The sequence below is a fragment of the Hemitrygon akajei genome, chromosome 9 (genome assembly GCF_048418815.1).
Source record: "Hemitrygon akajei chromosome 9, sHemAka1.3, whole genome shotgun sequence".
NCBI lineage: Eukaryota > Metazoa > Chordata > Chondrichthyes > Myliobatiformes > Dasyatidae > Hemitrygon > Hemitrygon akajei.
The window spans coordinates 149,475,793-149,494,826 of NC_133132.1; the positions used below are offsets into that span (position 1 = coordinate 149,475,793).

Sequence of the window (19,034 nt, forward strand, 5' to 3'; positions counted from 1 at the left end):
TTCTAAGGTAGGGACATGTTCGGCACAAGTTTGTGGGCCAAATGGCCTGTATTGAGCTGTAGGTTTTCTATGTTTTTTGTCCTTCCTTATATTCATGTTAAATCCATTACCTACTTATAAAGCCTCTGGTCTGATCCTGAGCTCTATCATCCTGGTTGCCATCCTACTGCCATATTTGTTTAAACCACTCCCAACAACTCTTATATACCTGCCTGCAAGAATATTGGTCCCTCTGGGATTGAAGTGCAACCTGACCCTTTAGTATAGGTCACACCTACCCCATTTAGAGGATGGGGAAGCTTTTAAAAACCAACAGAAAGAAACTAAAAAGGCCATAAGGAGGGGAAAGATGAAATGTAAAGGTAAGTTAGCTAATAATATCAAAGAGGTTACCAAAATATTTCATCAGGAGTAAAAGAGAGGCAAGAGTTGATCACTTGAAAGTGACACTGCAGAGGTAGTAATGGAACACAAAAAAATTGTGGATGAACTAAAGAATTTTTGATCAGTCTTCACTTGGAAGACACTGGCAGAATGCTGGAAATTCAAGGTTGTCATGGAGTGCAGAAGTGAGTACAGTTTCTATTACTTAGAGAGAAGGTGCTTGGGAAGCTGAAAGGTCTGATTGTAGATAAGTGACCTAGACCCGATGGACTACAGCCAAGGTTTCTGAAAGAGGTAACTGAAGAGATTGTGGATCCAATAGTAATAATCTTTCAAGAATCAATAGATTCTGTCATGGTTCTGGAGGACTGTAGAACTGCAAATGTTACTTCACTCTTTACGAAGGGAGGGAGGCAGAAGAAAGGAGATTATAGGCTGGTGAGCCTGACCTCAGTGGTTGGGAAGATGTTGGAATTAATTGTTAAGGATGAGGTTTTAGGGTACTTGCAGGTACATAGTAAAAGAGGCCAAAGTCAGCAAGATTTCCTTAAGGGAAAATCTTGCCTGACAAATATGTTGGAATTCTTTGAGGAAATAACAAGCAGGATAGACAAAGGGGAATTGGTCAATGTTCAGTAATTGGATTTTCAGAAGGCTTTTGACAAAGTGCTGCACATGAGGCAGCTCAGCAAGGTAAGATCCCATGGTATTATAGGAAAGATTCTAGCATGGATAGAGGATTGGCTGATTGGCAGAAGGCAAAGGGTGGGAGTCAAGGAACCCTTTTCTGATTGGCTGCCGGTGACCAGTGGTGTTCCACAGCGGTCGGTATTGGGACAGTTTCTTTTTATGCTATGTCAATGATTTGGATGAAAGAATTGATGGCTTTTTGGCCAAGTTTGTGAATGATACGAAGATAGGTGGATGGGCAGGTAGTGTTGAGGAAGCAGGGAGGCTGCAGGATTTAGACAGATTTAGTAGATTACGAAAAGAAGTGGCAGGTGGAATACAGTGCTGGGAAATGTATGGTCATGCACATTGCTAGAAGAATATAAGCGCAGACTATTTTCTAAACAGGCAGAAATTCAAAAATCTAAGTAGCAAAGGGACTTTGGAGACCTCGTGCAGGATTCCCTAAAGATTAACTTGCAGCTTGAGTCACTGGTCAGGAAGGCAAATGTGATGTTAGCCTTCATTTTGAGAATGTAATAAAAAATATAAAATCAAGGATATAAAGCACTGGTGAGGCCTCACTAGGAATATTGTGAAAAATCTTGGGCCCTTTATCTAGGAGAGGGTTCAAAGGAAGTTCATAAAAATGATTTCGGGAGAGTAAGGTTTATCATATGAGGACTGTTTGATGGGTCTGGACCTGTACTTAAGAACATAAGAAATAGGAGCAGGAATAGGCTATCTGGCCCGTCAAGCTTGTCTGGCCATTCAAAAAGATCATGGCTGATCTGGCCATGGACTCATCTCCACCTACCTACCTTTTCCCATAACCTTTAAATTCCCCTACAATGCAAGAATCTATCCAACTTTGTCTTAAATATACTTATTGAGGTACTTGTTGGAATTTAGAAGAATGAGGGGGAATCTAATTGAAACCTATCAAATGTTCAAAGGCCTAGGTAAAGTGGATGTAGAGAGTGAGGAAGGAGGAATGGCTGGGTTTCATTCTGAGAAAGGAAGTGGGTCAGATATTCCAAGTTTTAGTAAAGGAACACATTGAAGATAGAAATCATAATGTCATAAAATTTAAATAAGCCTTGGAAAAAGAGAAGGTGCAATCACCAAAAAATGATTTATTAGAGGAAGGCCATTTTCAATGGGATGATAGTGGATCTGCCAGTAAACCTCGCTGGTGAAAAAAGCAGATGAAATTTACTGTGGAGAAATGTGAGATGATGAATTTAGGTGGGAAAGTTAAAAAGATGCAAAATGGTTTTAAAAGGGGTGCAGAGCAGAGGGACCTGGTGTGTGGGTGCACAGATCAGTGAAAGAGCAGGTTGAATTGAATTGAATTGACTATTTCTTACGTCCTTCACATACATAAGGAGTAAAAAACTTTACATTACGTCTCCATCTAAATGTGCAATTTATAGTAGTTGTAATAAGTAGAATGGACAACAGGGCAGTCAATATAGCATAGAAATACAATTGTATCAGTGTGAATTAATTAGTTGGATGTCCTTGTGGAAGAAGCTGTCCCAGAGCCCGTTGCTCCTGGCCATATTAAGTGGTTAATATGCCATACATAATTTTGGGCCTTATCAAAGCAGAATTAAAGAAGAAAAGTCCTACTGAATCCTTATAAAAGTAGAGGTCAACCCTTGAATGGATATTGCATTCAATTCTGCTCATCTCATTACAGGAAGGATGTTAAGAGTGAGTCCAGAATAGATTTAAGAGCACTGTTCCTGGGAGAAAGAAATCGTTTTACAAAGCAGAGGAGAGCAGCTCAGGCTGCTTTCTATGGGTAAAAAGGTAGATGGCAAGAAGTATATAGAGTGAAGAGGGGTCTGGACAGAATGGAAAGTGGCAGGCTCTACCTGCTGGTGGAGGCATGAAGACCAGAGATCATTGGTAAAGAAAGTGGAAGAAAATTAGGAGTGGCATGAGGAAGAACTTCTTTTGCACAATATATGGAATCTACAATACAGGACACAGAAGAGGTATGCTCCCTAGTGACCTTCATTATAAAATAATAAATAGTTAAGAAAAAAAATGGAAAACTGCAGAAGAAGGGCCAGGGAGTGAAGCTGGTGAGTTGTTCTGGTAGATGGTACAGACATAATGTACTGAATGGCCTACCTCAGTGACTCTGTGAAGTTGATCAATTCTTGGGCACGAGGAGAATATGCGAACAATACAGGAAAATGAAGCTGAAATGGACATTCATGCTAAATGATAGAGCAGTTCTGAAGGGCCATGTAGCCTTCTCCTGCTTCTGTTTATTTTCCCATTTTCTGTAAAATGCTTAAAATTCCTGCTTCATAATATGTGTACATGTACAATATCAGCACTTTTGAAGATCACCACTGAGAACCACATTCCATTCTGTGTCCTCTCAATGAACACTGGGAGTACATCACACACATGCTAATGAGATTGGCACAAAGCACATTAATAGTTTGCTTTTAGATTCAAATGGAAATTCTCTGCACCAGTTTCCTTGTATTCTCTCAGCTGTATTTTTGGAAGCTAACAAGTGTTGGAATAACTTGCATGTCTGCATCATTTCTGGGTCAGGTGTATTTCATCTGTCTGCTAAAACCAGGTTCTTCACTGATATTTTCTAGGACAAAGTATCATAAGACCAGAAGACATAAGAGTAGCATTATACCTTTTGGCCTATCGAGTCTGCTCCACCATTTGATCATGGCTGATCCATTTCTCTCTCGACACCATTCTCCTGCCTTTTTTCCACAACCTTTCCTGCCCTGACTTATCAAGAATCTATCAACCTCTGCCTTAAATATACTTAATAACCCGGCCTCCACAGCCACCAGTGGCAACAAATTACGTTGATACACCACCCTCTGGCTAAAGAAATTCCTCCTGCTTTCCTTTTCAAATGGACATCCCTTTCTTTTGAGGTTGTGTGCTCTGATCCTAGATTTCACTAGAATGGGAAACATTCTGTACTTAAGGACATAAGAAATAGGAGCAGGTGATGGCCATCTGGTCTGCCGAGCCTGCTCCGCTATTCAATAAGATCATGGCTGATCTGACCATGGATTCATTCCACCTACCTGCCTTTTCCCATAACCCTTAATTCCCCTACTATAAAAATCTATCCAACTTTGTCTTTGTCAGAGTGCTCAACCTCAAAATGGAGGGATGTACAATTAGAGACCATGGGTTAAGGGTGAAAGGTGTATTGTTTAAGGGGAACATGAGAAGAAACTTCTTTAACTCAGAGAGTAGTGAGAGTGCGGAGCAAGCTGCCAGTGCAAGTGGTGGATACGATTTCGATTTTAATGTTTAAGAGAAATTTGAGGAGGTAAATGGATCTTCGGGATATGGAGGGCTATAGTCCATGTGCAGGTCGATGGGAGTTGGCAGATTAAATGGTTTGGCATGGACCAGATGGGCAGAAGGGCTTGTTCATGTACTGTACTCTATGACTCTATGAACTTTTTGAAAAATAGCAACTGTATTTTCTTGTAGAATACTGAATAGTACAATCACAAAAATTTATTATAAACTAGTAATCACAAAATATTGCACACCTTTTATATTTGAAATAATAAAATGGTTAATAATACATATCTGTTACAGGAAGTCAAACATTTGCGTTGATTATTGAAAATCTGATCTTCAGTAATGAACTGAAAAATTCTTCCTCGGCCGAGTGTAAAAATCGTTCAGCAGAATTCACTTCATTGGTATGTAACTGAGTGAATAACATTCTGAACTCTGAAAGGATATAATGTGCTGCTGATAAGTATTGACCTTCAGGTTTATATAACAAATACGACAGAGTTTGCAGATGCTGGAAAATCAGAGTAACACACACAAAATGATGGAGGAACTCAGCAGGTCAGGCAGCATCTATGGAAACAAAGAAACGATTGACGTTTCAAGCCTAGACCCTTTATGAAGGCAAAAGAATTTCTACTTTAGGCCCAGGCTAACATGTTGAAGTACAATCTTTAATAAAGATAATAAAGTCTCTGGGCAGCTAAGGAAGAAAATGTAATTTCTGGCATTATCCAATACAAATTTTTGTATTATTTTTAAAAGAATTCATTTGACACCAATTTGTGGGAAGAGTGAATTCTGTTAATGTGTGAAACACTCAGAAAGCATTTGGGGAGGATCACTTGGTGCTTCAAATAACAATGATGCATAGATTATTGTATATTGGCTCAAGATTTCCTTTAATCTGTTTGTTGCCTGAATTACTGGTGTCCTACTGACTAAATGTGTTCTTAACGATAACAGAGGTCTCAGGCACTGACAGAGATCTGCTCGTAGTTTCTCCATCATCAGGGTTAGGAAAATGTGGAAGTTTGCCCACCATCACAGGACCATTTAAATGAGTCTGACATGAACAGCACTGAGAGCAGTTGCACGACTGTGCAGGAGTTTAGAAAGGGCTTGTTTACACCTGCTTATACAGGAATCCTGAACTTCTGCTGAGTGACAGGGCTAAGATGAAGAAGTTCCAACCATTATTTTCCTCATGTATGTGTTTTGATATGACTGTCCAAAATCAAAATATAGAAGTTGATACAGATTTTAAGTAAACTCACAAACTATCAGAAATGTATGGAGAAGCAGGCAGTGTCTATGAAAAGAAAAATGGAATTAACATTTCTACACCAAACGCTGCTTACTCTGTTGACTATTTCCATGTTTCTTTTTGTATTCTATGTGATTGACCAACTTAGAATGTTAAAAGAAAGTTTAACAGGAATTCAGTAACATGAATACTTCTGACACAAGAGACTTTATTGCAAAATATGTATGTACAGCAATATCTCATTTTTAACATGAGTAGCAAAACTGACTTACTACTAGAGAATATTTGTCTTGGTCTTTCTGTACCTCGGGTCTTGATAATATCTATGGTTTACTCTTTCATTCTCTTGTGAGTGAAATGCCCATTTTAAGCCCCATGAAAGAACCTACTTCAAACTGAAACAAATTCTTGTCAAAGTTAGTAGAAAATCCATCCTACATCATTTGCAACTATGATTGAATTCTCAGTTATTCGATATGATTTTATTGGTATTAAGTCCTTATGAATGCCGTACCAATGTTTTTTTCAAATGGTGTGTTTATTCACCTGAAAAAAGTTCTTCAAACCAAAGTGAAGAATTGGTTCAGCAACCAGAGATGATTTCTTCAAAGTCAAACTATTCCTAGCAGTTATGTTAATCCAAACGTATTTTTGAGAATAAGTGATGTGCCTATGAGTCAAAAATTATCTTATAATATAGGAATCAGCGGATCTCTCATACTTTTACCTCACAAATCCATTAACACTGCAATATATATGTAATGAAGGGTGGAGGTTCAGAAATGGCAGAAGCACACCTTCATATATTAAGACAGTGTACAAGGTAGCATTATGACGTTAATCCCATTGAGAAACTATCCAGATGCAAGTAGTGTTCAAATAAGAATTCTGAGATACATAACGTACCCAGATTTTGTAGCCAAAATAATAATAGGCCAAGTAAAACTTGTTATTTTTAGGTAGATGGTACAGCAATTTGAAGTAAGCCTCAGATTATTTATGAAACTGAAACATCCAAAGGCTGTAGTTCAGGATGTACTGCTTTGTAAAACTTACAACAACATCGCACCGTCTGCTACATCATCGCAATGCATTCAGACCTATGATGTCTGAAACAAAAGGGTATTAAATTCAGCACAGAGGGATAATCCTTGTCGATTTCTGGTTAAGCATCCTCTCAATTATCCTGTTATTGAAAATTAACCATTAAAAGTGGGCAGTTTCACTTATTTGTGTTTAATTGCTGTAATTTTATATTGTGTAAATGGTAAAATTGTACTTTCACTTTTTTTAAACTTTTCCTTCCTGTTCTTGTCATCTCAATCTATTTTCTCCTTTCTTTAATTCCCCTTCTGATCTTGATTGACATTTGAATTTCTCCCTCTATTCACTCCTCATTATTGCACTTACTTTTACAGACCAGCCAAATATTCAATGTTCCTTCAAATGTTCAATGCCTTATTTATTTCATTGCCTGCATTTTAGCAATATGCCTTGCAAAAAGAAACATAAACACCAACTATATATGAAAACACCTAACCAACAGCAAACAGCTTCAGCTGCCATTGAAATTAGGAGCAATTTAAAATATTAACGTGGATTTTATTTTACACATGTTAATATAGTAAAATTGTGTAACTTCTGTTTTTCTGTTTTTGAAAATGTGTTTTTTTATATTTCTATCCTTTCCTCAGCTTAATCAAGCATACAAAAAGGTGGATGAAAACGCTTCCGTAAAAGTTTTGGGATTCTCGTAAGTGAAGTATTTTGAGGGTAGATATTTATTTAGTTTTAAAGAGTTAATGGCAAACTACAGAAAGCCTGATTAATAGGAGGGAACTGCAAAATGCACAAGAAACAATGAAATATTTCTGGAACGTTTACATGGGGCTAGTTTTCATCCTTATAATCATTTTACCTTACTATCAACATTAACCTGGCAGTTATTAACAAAAACAAGAGACTTTATAGGCACATTTGAATTACTTCCAGAAGTGAGTAGGGTACCTGTGCACCACAATCTAGGTAGTTTTATATACTCTCCAGACTCTTCATTGAGTGCAGTCTGAGCACCACCTCAGGCTGGTTTCCACATGCAAATACACCTGCTCTTCATGTCTTAGGGGTGGAGTTGGGGATTCGACCTTAGTAACTGTGTATAAAATAAATGCATGGTGGCACACGGGGCCAACTGTAGCGGCTGTTAGTGTTCATGAGATATGAAACCAAGGGATCAGCCAGCATCTTGCACCTGCCAGTGAAGGAGAAGTGTTGGAATAAAAATGTGTCTCTGCACCAGTTGTTTTGGGAAGGGAGAACTCAAGTTGAATTGGATATTACAGTAGCCCAAGACACATTGTAAGTGCACCAATGGTCACAAGTCTGTGCCTCAAAATGAATGTAAAGTTCAAACAAACAACTTTTGTATTTGCTTCAGTTCAAGTTACATTTTCCCTTCATTTAAATTCTCTTCTGAATACCGGAAATTAACAAGACTTAGCAACCAGCATTGCTGGGATAAAGTTGATGGAAATTATGCCAGATAACATATTCTCAATACTGGAATGTACTGCATATCCCTGTCACTTTTGTCTGAAGGAGCCTTTGAATCACTAGGACAAAAAGTCTTTTGCATCTCCAGATTTACATTTTGAAGAGAGAAACCAGGATCTAATTCTGTCTTAATTACTCCACAAAAGGCAGGGAAATGTCATTCAATACATTGGTATTGAGCTGCTCATCTGTTCTAATACTTTTTTTCTGCTTTTATTAATTCAGAAATGGGAGCACCATTGTGGTTCATGAAGTATTCTCTAGCTTGTCTCTGACCGAAGAGGATAAGAAAGCAGTGGTCAAGACTCTTTCTGAAGGGAACTACACTACAAAGTTTTTACCAGGTAAGTAGATTTCTGAACAGTAAATTATGTCTTGACAAAGGGAAATTAACATTATAAATTAAGTTAGTATTGTATGACCCAATTGAACAGATGGCAACACAATACAGGGGCTGTTGCACAGAATTGTAGCCATTTTATGTAGCACTGTACTGCTGCCACAAAAAAAAAACTAGCAACAAATTTCGTGACATATGAGAGTGATGAGAAAAAGAGCTTTGACCTGCGGCCAAACTGGACACTGGAAGTTTTGAAGGTAGGGGACTTCAATCAGGTCCCCTGCCTGAGTACAAAAAGGCAGCAGCAGGTCATGATAGTGAAACAGAGCTTCGACCAGCGACCAATCAGCATTTGGGATTGATTGACAAGAGCTAATTAAAGGAAGGCAGGGGTAGCGCAGAGGCTGTTGTCACTGTGTCAGTCATCTGAGTGGACAGAGTCAGAGTGGTGACCGTGAGGCTTTAGCTCTTCAACGCTTCAACAAAGAGAGGCTTCAGTAAAGTAAGAAAAGGAAAGAAAAGCTTGAGCTTAAGTTTTTTTCCCTTTTTTTATATCTGCTCAGCTAGGAGAGTAGAGATGCCAGACAGGACAGTTGAATGCTCCTCTTGCAGAATGTGTGAAGGCAGGGAGACCTCCAGTGTCCCTGACGACTACAACTGCGAGAAGAGCATCTAGCTGCGGCTTCTAACAATTCGCGCTAAGGAGTTGCTGAAACTGGATGAACTCCGGATCATTCAGAAGGCTGAGGAGGGTGATAGTTTAGAAATATAGAGAAGTAGTTACACCCAAGATACAGGACACATGAAAATGGTCGACGGTGAGGAAGGGGAAAGGTGGTAAGAATCTAGTGCACAGTGCCCCTGTGGCAATCCTCCTCAACACCAGATATATCACTTTGAATCCTGCTGGGGGTGGGGGGGAATACCTAGCAGAGGAAAGTCACAGATTCTGGGTCTCTGGCACTGACTCTGCCTCTGTGACTCAGAAGGAAAGAGGGGAGAAGAGGCATGCTGTAGTGATAGGGGATTTGTTACACAGGGGAAGGGACAGGAGGCTCTGTGAGTGAGAACAAGATTCCTGGATGGTATGTTGCCTTCCAGGTGCCAAGATATGGAATATCTCAGATTGAGTCCTCAGTATTCTTAAGTAAGAGGGTGAACAGGCAGAAGTCATGGTCCATGTAAAGGGAATTACAGAAGCATGAGAGAAGAGATGGCCAGGATTGACTGACAGGGATGACAGCAGAGCAGCAATGGCTGGAATTTCTGGAAGCAATTAGAATGCACAGGATTATATACACCCCATAAGAGGGAAAATAGGACAACAGGCACAGTAGAAGGCAGTAGGTTGGTGTCAGTCCAGACTCTGGGTATTGAGGAGTCTGACGGCTTAGGGGAAGAAACTGTTACATAGTCTGGTCGTAACAGTCAGAATGCTTCGGTGCCTTTTCCCAGATGGCAGGAGGGAGAAGAGTTTGTACGAGTGGTGTGTGGGGTCCTTCATAATGCTGTTTGCTTTGCGGATGCAGCGTGTAGTGTAAATGTCCGTAATGGTGGGAAGAGAGGCCCACCTCTCAGCTGACCTCACTATCCGCTGCAGGGTCTTGCGATCCGAGATGGTGCAATTTCCAAACCAGGCAGTGATGCAGTTGCTCAGGTTGCTCTCAACGCCTGTAGAATGTGATGAGGATGAGGGGTGGGAGATGGACTTTCCTCAGCCTTCACAAAAAGTAGAGACGCTGCTGGGCTTTCTTTGCTATGGAGCTGGTGTTAAGGGACCAGGTGAGACTTTCCGTCAGGTGAACACCAAGAAATTCGGTGCTGTTTACGATCTCTACCGAGGAGCCGTCGATGTTCAGTGGGGAGTGGTCGCTCCGTGCCCTCCTCAAACTTGGAGCCAGAACTGCATTGCATGTCCAATGCAGGTATCTGTCCTTTGCCACACCGGCTGATAGAAACTTCTGCCAGCATGAGCTAAAGCAGACAACTTAGTACAAATATTCCTCCAAGTACCTGTCTGTAAGATTAAAGAGGATTTTAGTTTCATGTCCGACTGGCATAAGGCTGCGGTGTTAGCCCCTGGCATTGTCGTCTGTGGAGCATCAATTCTAGTTTAACACAAACAAGCCAATGTGGAAAGTACTGGGCAGGTGAATAATAAAGTAAAAGAAATAGCAGCAAGACTAGGTCAACTCTGTCAAAGCCCTCTCTGCCAAGCCAGAACTTATCAAATACACTCATGGAGCATGACATAAGCTTGGGGAAACTAGACTATTTACCTTATGGAAAGCTATATAACTTTTCTTTCAACAGAAGATGAAATTCCATGCACTGACAGCGAATTTGGAACGACAAAATTTAATTCTACTGCAGAAATCCCCTGTATGGGAATGAAAGGTGTCAGGAGAAGAAGATGTGGAAAGAATGGGCAATATGATGATGAACATGATTTCTGTCTAATACCTGAAATTTATAACCTTCTTAAGGTAGGTCCTGCAAAGAATGTATTCAAATATAAGATTTAACCAAAATTCAAAGTCCAATGTAATTTTAAAAATCAAAATAGATATATGTCATTATATTCAACATTAAGATTCATTTTCTTGTGGGCATACACAATAAATCCAATAACCATTAACCATAACAGAATCAATGAAAAGAGGTTTTACAGGACATTGAAACTAAATTTGATGTGCCAAAATATTACTAACCCCAGCCACAGAATTACCAACAAACACAGAGATGATGAACTTTTGGTTCATATCTGGTCAAGCAGGGTGACACACAATGATGAAGCAAGCTAGATCAGGGAGGTAAAAGAGCGCACTCATACAAATGAAGAAATGCAAACACCTGAAATTACAATGGATTTGCTAAAAGCAGTTATAAAAATACTTACAACTGGAAAAGTACAAGTAGTGATAATATTTGTAATTATTGGTATAACAACTTACTTACCTTCATATGTACCTATTAATACATATCAAAAATTTTCTTAAAAATTCTGAAAACCTACCCAAATTTTTGAAAGAAGGTAAAGCATATCTCTTATCTTATGCAGAAATCACAAATGATCCATCAGAATATTGTCCTATTACTTATTTATAAACTATATATAAAATTGTAGCATCATGCATCTCGCAATGAATCACCACTCACTTAGATAATCACAATATACTTACATAAGAGCAGAAAGAATGTCGTAAGGGTATGAAAGTATGTAAAGCATTTTCCAGGGAGACTCTCTAAGCCTGCAATGGTTCTGTCTACCTTTAAACCCACTTTCTAATGTACGGCATTGAAGGAAAATTGGGAATCAAATCCGAAACAACCAACTGAATTAGACCTTCTATATATGGACACATCTTCGTCAGTAAAGCTAAAGCAATTAATTTGAACAGTAGAACTATTTTCTAAAGATATAAACATTAATTTTGGACTTGATAAGTGCAGAGCATCAAACAGAAAGAAAGATGCAATAGAGCTGATGGAATACAAAACAGAGCAGCAGAATACAATACAACCAATGGATGAATATTAAACATATAAGTATCCGGGATATCAACAAGGAAAGAAAATCGATCACGGAGCAATATAAGAAAAACTTCCAACAGAATTTATTTTAAGGCTTAAGAAAATCTCTCAAACAGAGCTCAATAGTAAAAATATAATAAAGAAATATCCATATTAAAGTGTTCTTTTGATATAATACCTTGGTCAAAACTGAGCTGGCAAATTTACAAAGAAAAAGTAAGAAGAGAAATGACAAATTTTAGAAAACACAATGCACATTTGAACACGTTTAGATTACCACTACCTAGGATAGAAAGAAAGGGAATGACAGATATAATAAATTTACACAACAGTTGTAAACATCTTGTAAGTATATACTTTCAGGATTCAGCACTCCACCCATTGCAATTCTGATCAGAAGTACGCACCATTAAACTTCAATGAAAGCACAACCAAGAAAAATGAAGGAATTATAAATATAGAAGAAAAAATTAATCAATAGAAGAGCATGACCATGATCTCAGCAGATCAGATCTTGACAAGAAAGCATCAAATGCATGCCTCAGAGTTGGAGACCTCTTCCCAGAAACAGAAGGGATCCTTGTGGCAATACAAGACCAGGTGGTTAAAACAAAAAACAATCTAACATACATAATAAAAGACCAACACATTCAAGACCATAACTGTAGGAAATGCCAAAAAAAAGCAGGAAACAATTCAATACATTACAGGACCCTGCATCAGTTCAACTCAATCTGATTACTTACACAGGCATAATCAAGTGGTAAACATCGTTCACCAAAATCCTGCAAATTATATTATTCACCAATCTGTTAGTGCAGTTCAGAAAATCCATAATAACCATTTGGATATAATAATAAAGGATAAACAAGCAAGAACAAATTACTTAATAGATCCACAAACGTGAGAAAACTTGCGGACGCTGGAAATACAAAGCAACACACTCAGAATGCTGGAGGATCTCAGCAGACCAGGCAGCATCTATGGAGAAGAACAAAGAGTTTTGAGCCGAGACCCTTCAACCAGATTACATTGTTCCAATAGTAACATCTACAGCTGGTATCATCCCAAAGTCACTACACAATAGAATTAAACAATTAGGCCTACACAGCAGTATTTATGTAAATCTTTAGAAACCACAATACTAAACAACACTATAATAGTCCAAAAGTTTCTAGCAATTGAGAAATGAATGGGCTTGGTTTTGCCTGTACCTCAGGTTTTACCAGTTGAGCTGAGAAAAAATAAAAATATTCCTATAATAACAATAAATAAGCAACAAATATTGAGAACGTGAATGGAAGTATCCTTGAAAGTGGGTCCACACGTTGTGGGAACAGTTTAGTGATGGGCAAGAGAAGGTCAATGAAGTTATCTCCTCTAGTTCAAGAGCCTGATGGTTTAGGGGTAGTAACTATTCCTGAACCTGGTGGTGTGAGTGAGTTCTGAGGCTTTTGCATGATCTTTCTGATGGCAGCAGAGAGAAAAGTGCTTGACTTGTGTGGTGGGATTCCCAATGTGATACAATGTAAGGATTTAACCAAACTCTTTGCAGTACTTTAACACATCTGAGAGTTGTTTTAAAGTTGTTGTGCTATTGATCGCTTGAAACATAGAAACACAGAAAACCTATAGCACAATACAGGCCCTTCGGCCTACAAAGTTGTGCCGAACATGTCCCTACCTTAGAAATGATTAGGCTTACCCATAGCCCTCTATTTTTCTAAGCTCCATGTACCTATCCAAAAGTTTCTTAAAAGACCCTATCGTATCCGCCTCCACCACCGCTGCCGGCAGCCCATTCCACGCACTCACCACTCTGCGTAAAAAAAAATACCCCTGACATCTCCTCTGTACCTACTCCCCAGCACCTTAAACCTCTGTCCTCTTGTGGCAACCATTTCAGCCCTGGGAAAAAGCCTCTGACTATCCACATGATCAAAGCCTCTCATCATCTTATACACCTCTATCAGGTCACCTCTCATCCTCTGTCACTCCAAGGAGAAAAGGCCGAGTTCACTCAAACTGTTTTCATAAGGCATGCTCCCCAATCCAGGCAACATCCTTGTAAATCTCCTCTGCACCCTTTCTATAATTTCCACATCCTTCCTGTAGTGAGGCGACCAGAACTGAGCACAGTACTCCAAGTGGGGTCTGACCAGTGTCCTATATAGCTGCAACATTACTCTCAGCTCCTAAATTCAATTCCACGATTGATGAAGGCCAATACACCGTATGCCTTTTTAACCACAGAGCTTGCTTTTGGAAAGGTTTGAAGAGATGATTACAATAATAAAGAGATTACACCGTGACCAGTTTTATACTCAAATAGTCATCCCTCAACACTGTAACCAAAGGAGTATATTTTCGGTGTCTGAAGTTTGTGCTCAGAAGCTCTTGGAGCAGTTACCCGGATTGAATATTCACAGGGGTTCTGCTAGTTGGGATGTGCTCTCATTGTAAGTAAATGTAACACTTACCCAACAGGCTGGTATACGTCTAGGGGAAAAGGAGATCCAGCCACTCACCAACCCCACCTCCCGTACACGCAGGTGCTGTGAGAATCCAGTTTATGCTGTGCGCACACACACAATATCAAACTCACACCAGATACCGTTATGGAATACACTTTAAAGATTTTACTAAAACTAAAAGAGTACTATGCAATACAGTATATATGAAGGAAAATAAAATAAAGTAAAAGGCGCCAACTTCTCAAAGTTCAGTCAGTTTAGTGCACATCGTTGGAGCTTAACCATCGAACCATTCGAACCCTCGTCACTTTCCTCCGACCTCCAAGTCCTCACACCTGGGATCACCCCGGTGGTCGACCGAGTAGTGCAGCCCACGTCCACCTTCCTCGGCGTCTTCTTCCCAACTCCCTGAAAAGACCGCGAAAACCCCCAAGCTCCCAGCCCCACAAGACAAAATAACATTCCCCCATTGGTTAACAAATAAATACAATCCCGATATCAGCAAGTCTAAAGCTAAACAACTGCGAGAGAAAGCACTTATCATACAAAGAAGCATTCCTACTCTTAACAAAACAAGGAAGCCATTTTGATTAACATACACAGTACATTGTACATAAAGGTCCTTAGAAGCATTTCTACTTTCATTTTGCAGGTGACACAGTCTCCTGCTGAAGTGACAAATAATTTTTCCAGTCTTCTTCTTCGATTATCTACGGCCTCACAAGAGCCAAACATCACCAAACCTGGAAATGTAGAAGCTGTCGTAAACATCTTGACAACATTTTCAAAAGTAAACAATACTGTTAATGAAAAAGATTTGGAGGTAAGAACAAGCATCTACCAGGAAAAGTCCAGGGCATTTTCTGCAATATGTCTTTTACCATTAAAGTGGTTCAGCAAGGTGAACAGTATGTAAGCAGTTTGTGGAACCATACTTGAGGCAGCACAATATTAAGCCCTGAAGCCCATGGGATCACCTGCAAATCATTGTGAAACGGAAGAAGCTGTGTTTGAAATGATCTATGGTGCATATATAGGGTCAAGTGTATTTCCCAGTAGTTCACCTCATTCTCTACAGTGGTCACAGAGGGTATCAGCATTTAATGCCACATAAAGAGGCAACACAACTTCACTGACCTCGGAGGAAATAGAGGCTTCAGCGATGAGACAGGCAACCTGTAGATTTACTGAACAAGATCTGGACTTTCTCATTAGTTAGATAGATATAAAGAGGGAGCTCCTGTGTAGAGTGAGCCCGGAGCTCAACCAAAGACACCACATGAAGAACCTGGTGTCGATACGTGGCTGTTTCCTCCATTGTGTCAATCCGCCCTCACATCCTCAGGAAATGTCAGGGTGAGCTGCTCAGTTATATTGACAGACTTCAGCAATGGGATCAGAGATTCTTTCATTACTATGTTCTGATTGTTGCAGGTAGTCCTGCAAACGATGGTATGAGGGACGTGTCATCAGGGCTCACTTGGGATAATAACTGATGAACATTACAGGTGTTAGAGACAGTGACACACACAAAATGCTGGTGGAACACAGCAGGCCAGGCAGCATCTATATATAGATGTTTGAATTTCCAGCATCTGCAGATTTCCTCGTGTTAGAGACAGTGAGTGGTTTTGTGGACTATGATTATGTATTCTCCTTTGATATGATGTTTCTTGTCAATGGGCTCTTTATTACCAGTGTCTCCTGGAACATCTCTCCTGTAGTCCTGCACATCCTCCTGCTCCTCTGCCTACTCCTCATGCCCCTAAGGATTTTGGTCTGTGTGCTGACCTTCCTCTGACACTTACTACTGTCTTGCAATGTTCAGGTTGTGGAGCAAACACAAGAAAACTGGAACAGGAGCTGGCCACCAGGCTTCCCCAAAGCCTGTCCTGCCATTCGATATGATCCTGGCTGATCTCAGCCAGCCTAAATTCCTCTTCTGTGTCAGGTCCCAAAAGCCTGACATTCTCTGATCTTTCAATTACCCTAACTATACCTATTTATCAATTTCTGATTATCCATCATCCACAGGGGTGGCAATTACAGATTCTCTACCCTCCAAGAGAAGCAATTTCTATGTTTCTAAGTTTTAAGTGACTGGCCTTGTAACTATAGAGCACACAATGATGTTATCTCTGCACCCACCGGATGTCCCTGGACTAATGTCTGCATGGGGATCTGATTTTCATAGAACAACAAAGAACACAGTAGAAGTCCTTTGGCTCATGATGTTGTGCCCACCTTTTCACCTAATCCAAGATCAATTTAATCCTTTCCTCCCACATCCATGTGCCTATCAAAGTTTCTTAAATGTCCCTAATGTATCTGCCATAATCACCACACCCATTAGTATGTTGCATACACCCACCACTCTCCATGTGAAAATCCTAACTCTGATATTACCCCTCTACTTTCCTCCCAACACCTCAAAGTTATGACCCTTTGTATCCACCCTGGGAAAAAGTCACTGGTTGTCCACTCTATCATCATCTTTTCATCATCATATATAATTCTGCCAATTCACCTCACATTCTCCTTCTCTACAAAGAATGAAGACTCAGCTCACTCAACCTACAGTGTCTTCATATGACATACTCTCCAATCCAGGAGGCATCCTGGTAAATCTCCTCTGCACACTCTGTAAAGCTTCCACATCCTTTCTATAAAGACATGACCAGAACTAAATACAATACTCCTTGTGTGGTCTAACCAGAATTTAATAGAGCTGCACCATTATCTTGTGGCTCTTGAACTCTATCCCCCCAACTAATGAAGGCCAGCTCACCATACTCCTTCTTAACCACTCTCTCAATGAGGGTGGCAACTTTGAGGTTTTCTCAGTTAATGCTAGTTTTATAGCCAAGTCCACATTCTGTTGGTGGATAATGTAAAGCAAAATCCAGCATTGTTCCCTTAAGCAGCACTTTTAAAACGCACTGTGCCACAGAGGATGACTTCATTGGCCCAGGTACTTTTAAACAGTAAGCAACATGGATAGCAGAAATGCACATAGGTATGCAAATACCAACGTGAAGAGATAACTGACTATGCAGATAAATGATAGAACAAGTATTTTCAGAAGGCCTTTGGGCATTTTCCACATTGGTTCTGATAATTCTTATTGCTGTGACATCCAGCTGCTGTTGCTGCATTGTGAAGTGGTGTGAGGAATTATGGAAGTGGCGGGGAGCCCTTGAACAACATCCTCCTCCACTCCATCACTCCCCCCCCCCCCCCCACCTCTTCTCTTTGTTTGTCCACAGAATCCGATGATGTCCACTCCTTTAACGGTGAGATCTTTGATGACTATCCTGGACCCACAAGTTATATTGCAGGTGGGACATGTATATGTGGTAGTGGCAGTAGTGATGGCAACCATGGCTGCATTTCTCCTGGCTCTCTTCTGCTGTCTTCTGGTTGTTCTTTCCATCTCTAGAATATGAACCCCGTCCCTACACAGCTGTTGCCAAGTGATACGGTCAGCAGCAACATCCTCCATGTCCTCAGGTCTGATCTCGCACTTCCTTAAAACATTCTTCATCTGATCCTTATAGCGCTTCTTCGGCCCTCCAGCTGAGCGTCAACCATGATGCAGCTGGCCGTACAACACTCTGCGGGGTAGCCGACATGGGGGCATCCTTATCACGTGCCCCGGCCACTGCAACTGACGCTGGCTGATCATGGCCTCAATACTTCTGCAGTTGATCTTTCCAAGTATTTCAGTGTGAGGCACCCGCTCACGCCAGGTAATTCCCAGGATGCACTGAAGGCAGCTTATGTGGAAGTGCTCCAAGGACTTGATGTGACAGCTGTAGGTTACCCAAGTTTCACAACTATAAAGGAGGGTGGTGACACAGAGCGCTGGTATACGGTGACCTTTGTGGAGGGACGAAGGCTCCTGTTCTGAAAGACTCTACGCTGAAGTCTCCCAAAGGCAGCTGATGCCTGTTTAATGCGGCTCTGGATGTCATTGTCAATGCTGCTATACTCGGAGAGAATGCTCCCCAGATATTTGAAAGATGGCACTACTGACAGCTTTTCATCACCAACAGTGAAGGCAGGTAGGGTGGGTGGGACACTAGCACTCCATTGGCAAACCACTTCTGTCTTGGTGGTATTGACGGTCAGCCCCATCCTGCTGTACGCTCTCACCGCCACAGCAAGGACAGTCTGAAGATCCTCCAGAGTATGGACCACAGGAGCACAGTCATCTGCATACTGCAGCTCCAGGACCCGCTCTCTATGGAGTTTTGTGGTTGCGTGGAGCCTCCTGATGTTAAAGAGGTTGCCATCTAATCTGACGTCCACTGCCACAATGCTGCTATCCTCAATCTCATTCTGGAGAAGCTTGGTAACACACAAGAGGAAGATGTTAAAGAGCGTTGGCGCTAGCACACACCCCTGCCTTTCCCCTGTGCGTACAAAGAAGAGCTCAGACTCTTGTCCTCCTATGGTCATCCGAGCAGTCATCCCATCATGGAATTGGTGGAGGATG

The 19,034-nt window shown here is 40.6% G+C and overlaps 1 protein-coding gene across 1 annotated transcript in view; it reads left to right on the plus strand.

Moving 5' to 3' along the window:
• The first annotated feature begins 349 nt into the window (after positions 1–349).
• The window catches only part of LOC140732685 (adhesion G protein-coupled receptor F5-like), a 37,003-nt gene continuing 18,318 nt past the window's right edge, over positions 350–19,034 (plus strand). The window contains exons 1-6 of the mRNA XM_073055369.1: positions 350–362; positions 4,669–4,775; positions 7,330–7,388; positions 8,414–8,532; positions 10,842–11,014; positions 15,189–15,359. Coding sequence (XP_072911470.1) covers positions 350–362; positions 4,669–4,775; positions 7,330–7,388; positions 8,414–8,532; positions 10,842–11,014; positions 15,189–15,359 — 642 coding nt within the window. The remainder of the gene's footprint in view (positions 363–4,668; positions 4,776–7,329; positions 7,389–8,413; positions 8,533–10,841; positions 11,015–15,188; positions 15,360–19,034) is intronic.